Source organism: Microcaecilia unicolor, chromosome 1 (genome assembly GCF_901765095.1).
Source record: "Microcaecilia unicolor chromosome 1, aMicUni1.1, whole genome shotgun sequence".
NCBI lineage: Eukaryota > Metazoa > Chordata > Amphibia > Gymnophiona > Siphonopidae > Microcaecilia > Microcaecilia unicolor.
The window spans coordinates 141,100,385-141,112,853 of NC_044031.1; the positions used below are offsets into that span (position 1 = coordinate 141,100,385).

At 39.8% G+C, this 12,469-nt stretch overlaps 1 protein-coding gene across 2 annotated transcripts in view; it reads left to right on the forward strand.

Moving 5' to 3' along the window:
- Positions 1–12,469, forward strand: part of MIOS (meiosis regulator for oocyte development) — a 97,236-nt gene that overhangs the window by 18,060 nt on the left and 66,707 nt on the right. For both annotated transcript variants that reach the window (XM_030200963.1, XM_030200972.1), the window contains exon 3: positions 5,579–5,677. In XM_030200963.1, coding sequence (XP_030056823.1) covers positions 5,579–5,677 — 99 coding nt within the window. The remainder of the gene's footprint in view (positions 1–5,578; positions 5,678–12,469) is intronic.

The following is a 12,469-nucleotide window of genomic DNA, read 5'->3' on the forward strand; positions in this document are numbered from 1 at the left end:
AATTAGAAACCAAAAAATCTTGATTGCATTACGCTTCACACCTTTTGTGATAGGAAACCTACAGTTCTCTCTGTTTCAAAAAATTGTCTTAAGGCCTGTAATAAATTAGAGTCCCCCTGTTTCGCATCAGTTGTTGATCTGATATGAACACTTGTGGGTGAAGAATCAAGCTGCTCAAGTTTAGTTTAGTTTATTGGTATTTGATATACCGCCTTTACCAAACCGAGCAGATCAAAGCAGTTTACACAAAAATTAAAATCGTAGAAAGGGAAATAAACTACAAAAAATAATACAGGAAAGAAAATAGGGAGTAACATTCATACCAAAGGAAGACAGAAGGAAAGGACTGAAAGATAGGAAAGAGGAAGGGGTAGGGGAGGACAAGGGGAAGAAAAGAAATAGGGTACTCCTGAGAATGAGTGTGGGCACTGGACAATTGATTACAATTAAAAGCCGATTTGTAAAGCCAAGTTTCTAGAGCTTTCTTGAATTTGTCCCAAGACAGTTCCCTGCAGATATCCTTTGGGAATGAGTTCCAACGGTGGGGTACAGCAAAGAAGAAAACAGAGTGACAAGTGCATTCCAAGCTGGTCTTTTTAGAGCCAGGAAGAATCAGTTGATGGTCATCAAGGGATCTCAGAATACGAGCTGGAGAGTAAGGAGTAGTGAGATAACTGGGGAGACCAAATTGAAAAGCCTTGAGAGTAAAAGAAGCTTGAAGATGACCCTCTGTTCAATTGGCAACCAGAGGTGATTCTCAAACAGTGGTGATGAGCCATTGAAATGGCAAGCATGACAAAGGAGTATAATTTCCATGTTTTGAAGGGATTGCAATTTTTTATTTGAAAATGGGGGCAGTCTAGATATATGATGTTGGAATAGTCAAGCCTTGACACTAAGAGGGACAGTATAGAAGAGTGCAAGGATTGGAAGGCAAAGTAAAATTGAACAGAGTGTAATTGGTGTAAAATGGGAAAAGAAAACAGTTTTACAAATGGATGAGATATGTTGGTCAAAAGAGAGATGGGAATCTAAAGTTACTATTGGAGTGGAGGAGTGGCCTAGTGGTTAGGGTGGTGGACTTTGGTCCTGGGGAACTGAGGAACTGAGTTCGATTTCCGGCACAGGCAGCTCCTTGTGACTCTGGGCAAGTCACTTAACCCTCCATTGCCTGCCGCATTGAGCCTGCCATGAGTGGGAAAGCGCGGGGTACAAATGTAACAAAATAAAATACACCTAGGTAATAAAAGGAATTTACTGGAAGAATATCTGTTCCCATAAGGCAAATAGATAAGGTAGGTATAGAGGGACCCCCAGTGAACCAACATGCTACTGTCTTTTGTGGATTTAGGACCATTTTGTGATTCCACTACCAGGAAGCAATAGATGTAAGACATTTCTGAAGAGGAGAAATGTCTGGGAAATATGGATCTGTAGGAAAAAGAAGCAAGATGTCATCTGCATAGAAGTGGCAAAAGATATCTAGTGATTGGATAAGGGTGGCTAAGGGACCAAGACGTGAGATTATGCTTTAGTGTAGTGTCAGCAAGGTGGTGGACTGTGTTTTATATCACACAGATCACTTAGCATTGAGACCAAAAAGTTCCACTTGAGTCTCATCAGACCATAAAACCTTCTCCCGCATGTGTGCTGTGTCACCTGTTTCTTTGCAAACGCATATGACTGACTGGTCTTCAGTAGTGACTTCCCTCCTGCCACCTTCCCATGCAGGTCATGTTCGAAGTAGTCTTGAAACTGTTGGACAGTCAATATTTCCCCCAGTCTCAGCTAGAAATTTCTATAGTTCTTTTAATGTGACCTTAGGCTACACAAGATCTTCCTTGCAGTTTTCTTAACCCATGGAACGGCCTGATTAGCACCACCAATACATTGCCTCAAATATTTTACAAAGATTGATTCGTTGGTGCCCCATGGGATGTTCAAACACATTGAAATTTTCTCATATCCTTCATTTGAAATGTACCTTTGAATAGCTCTGTCCTGAAGTTCTTTTGGCAAATCTATGTTTGACATTTTAGACCTCTGCTTCAGTAGTGGCAGCATTATATTGTGGGAATCCTTTTTTGCAGCAAGGACAGGCAGGCTTTTGAAAAATGAGAGAAAGATGGATGGCGCAAGAAAGTTACAGTAAAACCTGGCATAGGCAGAGAATAATGTCCTTATCAAACCAAAACATTTGTAGGTATTAGTTCTCCGACAATTACAAGAACTAAGTTCGGGGCCTATCTTTTGCAGGACTTGCCATCTCCTCCTCCTCCTGTTGCCTTGCCCTCCAAGCCAGAACCCACACAAAGTTATACTGATTAATGCAGTCATGCCAGACACACTACCCAGTGTGAACATCAGGCCCTACACTCAGGCTTACCCAGACACGCAGTCTCATACACATACTGCAAGATCAGGCAGGCAGACACACAAACAGCAGATAACACATATAGACAGAAAAGATAGAGTGACACTGGTCAGAGCAGAGAAAAAATGTAAACAAAGAAAGATCAAGGTAAGAGGACAGAGAAGTACGAAGACTGATAAGCAGCAACCAAGAATTTGCAAGCAACTGCCCAGCACAAACCACTAATCCATCCACCAGAAAAGTGAGTCCTAGTTTCAGGTGTAAATATGTGCACATATGGTTGATGTATGCACATACTAGTGTTATAAAAGGTGTAGTACCTTCGATATACCCTGAACATACCCCTTTTTAATGTGTACATAGACACAAGCGCTGTCCTGTATGCACATTCCCTTTGGCAAATTGTGCACATAATTGTTCTTGCGCTTATACCCTGCATAAATCCGTTAAAACGACCGGCCCTGGGGGCTGTTCTTTAAGGAGCCACCTAAAGTCAGGCAGCATGTATTGTGTAAATGACAATAATCCAGCTACACGATGTTCTGTAACTATTTACGTATCTTCCATAGAATATACCCCCTAATTCTATAAAAATCACCAAACATTGTGCACGCATATTTGGGCACATGCCCAATTTGCACAGGCAGTTTGATTGAATAACGAGCCAATTAATTCCAATAATTGACTTTTTAACAAACAATTATTGATGCTCATTGAACTCAACACGCATACATTTAAGTGTGTGATCCGTGCCTAAATGTTTACGTGCATCTCGGGAAAGGGGACACTGAAATCAGAGGGTCATAGGCGTTTCAGGGCAGAGCATAGGATGGATTCAAGTTACATGCGCAATTATAGAAGAGTTCCGCATGTAAATTTAGGTGGGTGCATTTGCACCACATTTTCATTAGTGCAAATGGACGTGCCTAAATTTATGCATGACCCTTGCACTTAAGCAATATTCTATAGCGCTTAAGCTTTTTGGGGGAGCATCGATTTTTTTTTTTTTAGGCACGGTTTATAGAATTCACCCCATAGTGTGCAGGAGGGTGGAGCTCACACTTATGATATCTTATGATACTAGGCACAAGCATTTCCACTAGCTATGCAGCTGCTGTAAGTTCTTATGTGTAATGTATACACATGTATATACTCGGTCATGCTAGTATTCTATAGAATTGCCCTTCACCTGCATTGGTTAGTGCCTCCTTTCTTATACAGATAAACTACAAAACCAAAGATATGAACTAAATGCCTGCAAATAGCAATACCGTTAACTTTTCTCTTTACACATTGTTTTATTATACATATTCATGATGTGATATATTCTTATATTTATATAAGAGAACCCTCGGAAGATACCACTTATAAAGACAATATCATTGATTATTTTGCCTAGTGGCATAGCATCTCTTCATTGGGCTATCCCTTAGTTAATTTTTTATATAAGTGCTATTGCAAACACATAAGAGTGCTCAAACTAAATGTGCTCCAAATAATAATAAACTTATCTTGTCTTTAAGCCATGTCCATGTCTCTTAATTCTGAAATCCACCTGGGCTTCCCCTGATTGCGCCAATCAGGGGAAGCCCAGGTGGATTTCAGAATTAAGAGACATGGACATGGCTTAAAGACAAGATAAGTTTATTATTATTTGGAGCACATTTAGTTTGAGCACTCTTATGTGTTTGCAATAGCACTTATATAAAAAATTAACTAAGGGATAGCCCAATGAAGAGATGCTATGCCACTAGGCAAAATAATCAATGATATTGTCTTTATAAGTGGTATCTTCCGAGGGTTCTCTTATATAAATATAAGAATATATCACATCATGAATATGTATAATAAAACAATGTGTAAAGAGAAAAGTTAAAGGTATTGCTATTTGCAGGCATTTAGTTCATATCTTTGGTTTTGTAGTTTATCTGGTTGCGTCTACCAAAGAGCATTTTATTGGGGAGATTTTGTGTGGTTTCCTTTCTTATACAGGCATTGTGTTTTGGTGAGGCTGATATCGGCTTCTCAGGTATAGTCTGTCATTTTACAGGCCCTATTAGCATTTGAGATATTCATAAAACAGCACCTAAACGTTTATCTTACATAAGCATCTAAGCCCCCATTTTATAAAGCCTGGATATGCAGATATCAAACCCAAGTGCATGCAAATGGCAAGGGGGTGTGATCTGGGTGCGTTTCGGGAGGGACAAGGACTTGGCACGTTCATAGACATTTATTCTCCACTTCAGAAGGGGACTAAATGTCTGTCTTAAAAGACAATAAAACCCCTGGGTCCGACTGAATAAGAGTCTAAAAAGATAAGTTAAATAATCTAATGTGTTTTTTCTATAAAAGGTAGTAATACTTCAGAGTGAACCTATGAAGAGGTTGATGTTGTTTACATCGCCATAAGAAACCTTTTGGTTTGTTGGCGGTGAACATCACTGAGGTCACTAAAAAGCTTAAGAAAAAGATAATGAAGTAGATTTTGATTGGTGTTTACAAGAATAACGGTTATTGAATTTTTGAATTTTGACTGGATACCAAGAAGTTTCAGATTGTCTTAAAAGATCGACATCAAGAGTTACACTTGCTATCAAGTCCATTTAGGAGTTGTTAAACAGCTGCTATTGAGCAGCACTCCGCTGGAGGGATATGGGGAAGTTACCCCCTTAATCCCCCAATGGTTTTTGTGTCCCTCTCCCAATGCTAAACTGACATGGTAAGCATAACCAGTTACACACTGGATTTGAACCTGTCAATATTATATACATTTTTTTTAATGGATGTTTCTGCTGCACACAACCAGCACAGAAACATTCATGTCTCCTGTATTTTAGAACAGGTTCTAAGTCAGCAAAGTCTTTTCTAAAATACTGGTGAAACCTGAGTTGCACTGATCTTCTGCACGTCTCAGTTCCTACTTAAACGACCTGTCTAAAATGGGGCTGATAATGTATAGTTGCTAATAAAGTGGTGTAAGAATTATCCTTACGTGCTGACGTACATGAACTTGTAGGGTCACAGAGTCCCTCCTTTAGCTGGAGAGATGTTGCAGTCTCAGGATATAGAGCCACAAATCTGTCCCAGTGAAGTATTCCCGCCCAGCACACTGCTGTGATTTTGTTGTCTTTTCTGGAGAGAAACTGAAATGGTTTGTAATGAAATACATCTGTGCCTATGTTTTCCTATGCACTGAAATACTTATGAAGCAGTATACAGAAGATGTGGAGCAAAAACCTACAGGAAACAAGAGTCCCTTGGTGTACGCGGGTATTAAAGCAATTGTGAAGTCATCACTTGGTAAGGACATCTTACAGGGGGAGCCTCTGTAACACTCAGACTTTAGTCACGTGCAGTAAATACTGCACCATGCATTGTATGTGAATTACATAATTTATTTTAAATTTTTTATTTATTTAGAATTTTTGTAGTAGTTGAAGGTGAGTTACATTCAGATACAATGGGTATTTCCTTGTCCCCTGAGGGCTTACAATTTAAAGGGTATGTTTACTAAGGTGTGTTAGCATATTTAACGCGCCTATACATTTCTATAGGTGCGTTAGCGTTTAATGCGTCTTAACCATTAACGCGTGTTAACAACGTTAATGCGCCTATAGTGCCCCTTAGTAAACATAGGCGTAAGTTTGTACCTTATGCAAGGGAGGCCTAAGTAACTTGCACAAGGAGCAGCAGCAGCAGCAGGATCTGAACTTGGCTCCCCTGGTTGTCAGTCCAGTGCTGTAGATAGCTAGGCTACTCCTCCTGGTAGCTCCACTGGGATGCAATATTTTCTGGCAAGAGAGGAGACAGGGTTAAAGTGCTAGGTTTTTACACTAGTAATGATGATTTGGGAACGTGTTGTGGCTCAGGATGATCAGGCACCAGATCCAGAGAGGGTTAACAAGCGTGTTGGGACTCTATTGTAATGTGAATACATTTTAAACATCTCACAAACCAGGCCCTATGTGGTTCTGAGTGCAAAGGAAAACCATCAGCGGAGGAAGTAGCAGGTAAGAAGCGCTGCTTATCAGATCCTGATTGGAGGACAGTTCCGGGGCTAAGGAAAATAGACAGACCTCTGTAAGCATGGTGACTTTTATCTCACCTGCCCACACTCCTTTTCCTTTCAGCAGCTGAGTTACCACGGCAGAATTAGCATATCTGTGAGGGCTTCTTCTAAACATTCAGGCCCTAGGCACAAGCCTGGTTTTCCTATGCATTGATCTTGACCCAACCAGGATTCTGATGTTACGCATTGTAGTTCCATATAGCTTCATACAACAAATTAAATTTTTTTAAAAAGGCAGAATAATTCTTCAAAAATACTTAGGCATATAGTCCCAGTACCAAAAAAAAAAAATCTACATGCCTGGAGATACAAGAGAGAGCTTTCAAAGGGATTCTTCTGGGTAAATAGGTGTTTATCTGAGGGAGAATCCCTTGGAAAATGTCTCAGGCCCTCTGTGGGGAATAGGATGATGCTAGTGGCAAGGCTAGGCATGTTTGGAAAAGGGGTGGGGCATATTATCATATATACTGTAACATAAACCTATTCAAGTATAAACCGAGATCCAGTACAGTCATGCTGCTCCGACCATCCGGCATATCCAACAGACCCCTGGTGATGTCACGCAGCAAACAGAATGCTAGGAATTATTTGGAAAGGGATGGTGAATAAGACTGAAAATACTATAATGCCTTTGTATTGCTCTGTGGTGCAACCGCACCTTGAGTATTGCGTTCAGCTGTGGTCGCCATATCTCAAAAAAGATATGGGGGAATTAGAAAAGGTTCAAAGAAGAGCGACCAAAATGATAAAGGGGATGGAACTCCTCTCGTATGAGGAAAAGATAAAGAGGTTAGGGCTCTTCAGCTTGGAAAAGAGATGAATGAGGGGAGATATGATTGAGGTCTACAAAATCCTGAGTGGTGAAGAGCGAGTAGAGGCAAATCAATTGTTTTCCTTGTTCCAAAAGTACAAAAACTAGGGGACACTCAATGAAGTTCTGCTATATCTTTTTTAAAATATGGTGACCAGAACTGAATGCAATACTCTATTTGAGGTAGCACCATGGAGCAATATAGAGGCATTATAGTATTCTCAGTCTTATTCCTAGCATCCTGTTTGCTTTTTTTGGCCGGCGCTACACACTGGGCAGATTTCAACATATTATCTACAACGACACCTAGATCTCTTTCTTGGGCGCTGACCCCCAAGGTGGACCCTAGCATCAGGTAACTATGATTTGGATTGTTCTTTCCAATGTGCATCACTTTACATTTATCCACATCCAGTCTTTCAATTTCCTTAGGTTTTCCTGCAATTTTGCACAGTCTGCATGTGCTTTAACAACCTTGAATAGTTTTGTGCCATCTGCAAATTTAGTCACCTCACTTGTCAGTCCAATTTCCAGATCGTTTATAAATATGATCCCAATACAGATCCTTTCAGCCCTCCACTATTCATCCTCCTCCATTGAGAGAAATGGCTGTTTAACCCTACCCTCTGTTTTCAGTCCAGTAATCAATTCCTAATCCGCAACAGAACATTGCTTCCTATCCCATGACTTTTTAATTTTCTTAGGAGTCTCTCATGAGGAACTTTGTCAAAAGCTTTCTGAAAATCTAGGTACACTACATCAACTAGCTCACCTTTATTGACATGTTTATTTATGCCTTCAAAGAAATGAAGCAAATTGGTGAGGCAAGACTTCCTTTGTCTGAAACCATGCTGACTCTGTCCCATTAAACCATAATTATCTCTGTGTTCCATAATTTTATTCTTTATAATAGTTTCCACTATTTTACCTGGCACTCACATCAGGCTTACCAGTCTGTAGTTTCCTTGATCACCCCTGGGACCCTTTTTAGACATCGGTATTACATTGGCCTTCCTCCAATCTTCAGGTACTATGGACAACTTGAATGACAGGTTACAGATTACTACTAACAGCAAATCAGCAGTTTCATATTTGAGTTCTTTGAGTACGCTTGGATGTATGCCATCCTTTCCAGGTGATTTACTACTCTTTAATTTGTTGATTTGTCTCAGTACGTCTTCCAGGTTCATGGAGATTTATTTCAGTTCCTCTGCATCATCACCCTTGAAGTCCATTTCTGGAACAGGTAGCTCTCTTATATCTTCTTCCGTAAAGACTGAAGCAAAGAATTCATTCAGTCTCGCTGGTATGGCCTTGTCCTCTCTGAGTGCCCCTTTTGCTACTTCATGATTTATCGATTTTTTTTTACTCTTTAAAAAAATACAAAGACTAGGGACACATATCCCCCTGTTTACTAAGCTGCACTAGCGGCTGCAACGCATGAATGCCCACTCAGCCCATTCAAAGTAAATAGGCTGTGTCAGCATTAGCGTGGCTTAGTAAAGTTACATGAAAGTACTTTTAAAACAAATAGAAGGAAATATTTTTCACTTAACAAAGAAGTTAAGCTTTGGAACTTGTGCCAGAGGAAGTGATAAAAGCAGTTAGCATATCTGGGTTGAAAAAAGGTTTGCATAAGTTCCTTGAGGAAAACTCCGGTCTGCTATTGAGACAGACATGGGGAAGCCACTGCTTGCCCTGGGATTAGTAGCATGGATTTTTGGTACTATTTGGGTTTCTGTCAGGTACTTGTGACCTGAATTGGCCACTGTTGGAAGCAGGATACTGGACTAGATGGACCACTGGTCTGACCCAGTATGGCTGTTCTTATGTTCTTATCAATACTTTGCATCTAACTTGCCAGTACTTATGTTGCTTCTTATTTTCCTCATTTGGGTCCTTTTTCCATTCTTTGAAGGTCGTTATTTTAGCTCTAATAGCCTCTTTCACTTCACCTTTTAACCATGTTGGCAGTTGTTTTCTCTTCATTCCACCTTTGTAAATGTGTGGAATGCATCTGATCTAGAATGGGTCCACCTCTTGTCAGTTCTTGAACCAGTTGCTCCAAGAAGCAGTCATTTATTACATCTAGAAATGTTATCTCCCTGATGCTCCCTAATGAGTCATTCCGTGTCAAGTGGACCAGGGGTCCCCACCTCACCATCTCAGATTTTGATGAAATTTGGTACATAGTTTCTTTATGATAAAAAACTAAGCTGTGCAAAACTTTAGTTCAAAAGACTAAAAATTGGAGGTTCTAGGGGACCTCAAGTAAAGGGTTGCAAAATGTCGCCTGAGCAAAAATGACATTTTGGGCCAACTTCCAGAAGCTGTAAAACTGGAAGTTTTAGTAGTACAAGGGGGATATTTGGAGAACCTGCACTACTTTTAGGGCTTATTGAACTGGCAAAACCCCATGTTCCTAGTCCTCTTACTTTTTGAATGGTTTAGGCTCAAACGTTGCCAAAAAAACGGCAAAAATCAATTTACAGCGATGTTGAGGCTGCTGTAGTTTCTAAACTAGTTGGCCTTTCAGGTTGATTTTTGGTAGGTGTACTAAATGCAGGGCTGTAATGAGGCATTCCAATTTGCAGCACTTTCCTTCAAGTGGTTGAAAAATTATAAGCGTTCAAAGTTGGTATAAAAAGCATTTTTGCCCATTTTGGGCTATCTTTGATGCCCTTGATCTCCAGTGGGACAGCTTCAATATTCTTTCTTTTAGCACCATTAGAAAGAGCAGATTTCCTTCTATCAGAATATGTAGTTTTATTTTGGAGTCTCATCATATAAGGATTGCAAAAATGCCCTCAAATGTTTGCGGGCAGCAGCCTGTGATTTCTTCACTACACCCTTGATACAAGTGTAGTAAAAGTGATTCTTCTTTCAAAAAGCACCAATTTTTTAAAATAAAGAACACATTATGTTATAAAACTGTATTCAAGAAAACTAAAAAACAGGAATGTTTTTTAGGATGTGGAAGGATGAGGCCAGGTTTCATGACAGGTTTAAAGAAAACTGCAGTCAGTTAGGATGACCGACTTGGCCAATTATGATTGGTGGACCCTGTTGCAAGGCGTCTGAGTGTCTGTTGCTGGTGTTTCTTCACCCTTGCTACAGTTTGACCTCTTAGTGAACTGTAGGCATCAAAGTAAGCCTAGCAACAGACACTCAGGAGCCAGGAGGTACCAGAAGCATACAATTGGGCAATGAAACAAACAATTCTGCCTTGCAACAGGGTTCACCAATCATAATTGGCCAAGTCTAACTGGCTAAAGAAGTTTTCTTTAAATATTATGTTATAAAACTGTGTTCAAGTAAACTAAAAAATAGGGTGGAAACCATTGTATACATACTTCTTGTTGAAGAAACTCGCACCTGCACCGACAGGCTCATTTATATTGAATTAAATGCCACAAATGAAGATATTAATCACTTTAGACTGAAGTAAAATTTTATCCATTGAAAACCTGATTGCAAGAATAAACGCGTTTGTTGAACTGATGCTAATGGTCATCAATGGATCCAGAAAGATCAGATGAATTTCCACTTTGCTCAGTTGGCTGTTCAAGTACATCAGAGTGTCATTTACTGACATACAATAAAAATAAAGGTTTGAAATTAATTGAAGAGCTTCTGCCTGATCAACAGAAGTTGTTACAAGAGCATTCTGGTCAACTTTTCTATGCTGGATCAACTATTTGCCTTCATCATGAATCCTTACTGTTGAAAAAGTTTGAATTTTTGCAAAGAACCTGCTGTAACCCATTTTCCAAAGGTGGTCATAATGCAAAAAGGGGCTTAAGAGTGCTGGATGACACACTAGCAGCCCAGCTAAAGGCCTTAACAAGCAAAATATTTGTGCCGGGTCAGAAACTATGTCCATCTTGTCGAAAAGACGTCAGTAACAGAGCTGCTGATTCTTTATCATCATCAACAGCAGCAGATGATGAACACAGTGACATTTCTGGCAAGTTGAACACAAGTTTGACATCTCTTGGTTTTTCTCCATTAAAGTTCAAAAAAGTCAGCAAGCGTGATGTACGAGGCTACACCAAGCGCAAAATCAGGCGAGTGCAAAATACTTTGAGAGTCATCATCTTGCAGTTGCTGGTGGCTTAGACATTCTACCAGTCAGAAATGTGACAAATGTTCTGATTATGATGACCTGCTAAACGAGTTGAAAAACAAAGTCCAAGTTTCAGCAAATCATGCAGAAAAACTGCAAATACTAACTTTAGCACCAAACAGCTGGTCTATTCAAAGAACTGCCTCAGAATTCATGGTTTCAACTAGAATGGTTAAAAAAGCAAGAAATCTGAAATCAGTTTGTGGAATTCTGGCAAAACCAGACAAGAAGAAAGGTAAAGTTTTACCAGAAGAAACAGAAAAAAAAATTCTTCGCTTTTTTGAAGATGATGAATTCAGTAGACTGTGCCTAGGGAAAAAAGATTTTGTCTCTGTCAGAACTGGCACTGAAAAAATTCAAATGCAAAAGCACTTGCTGCTTAGCAATCTAAAAGAAATGTATGTTGCATATCGTACTCGAAATGGGCCAGAAGTGGGTTTTTCCAAATTGTGTGAGCTAAGGCCAAAATGGTGTGTCACTGTTGGCTCATCTGGTATGCATTCAGTGTGTGTTTGTGTCATTCATCAAAATGTGAAGCTTATGCTTGCTGGAAGCCATCTGCTGAACGAAGATTACAAAGCACTGATGGCTAAAACTGTGTGCAATTTGGAATGCAAAGAATGCATGCTTCACAGGTGTGAAATATGTCCAGGTAAAGATGTGCTTGAAAATTATCTGACAGAAGTGTTCATTGATGCTGACCCAGGTGAAACAATCGAGTTTAAGCAGTGGGTTCATACAGATCGCACCACACTGGAGACCAAACAAATGTATGTTGATGATTTTGTATCTGAGCTTGCATTGAAAGTTTCAAACCTGTCAATTCACCATTACATTTCCAAACATCAGACACAATACTTAAAGAAAACCTAAATCCTTGTGAAATTGTTGTTCTCTTGGACTTTGCTGAAAACTACTCCTTTATTGTCCAAGATGCTGTTCAAGGTTTCCACTGGGAAAACAGTCAAGCTACACTGCATCCATTTGTTGGGTACTTCCGTGATGCTTCAAGTGAAATTCAGTGCATAAGTGTTTGCATAATACGTGACAGCTTGCAGCATGATGCAGTTGCTGTACATGCATTCT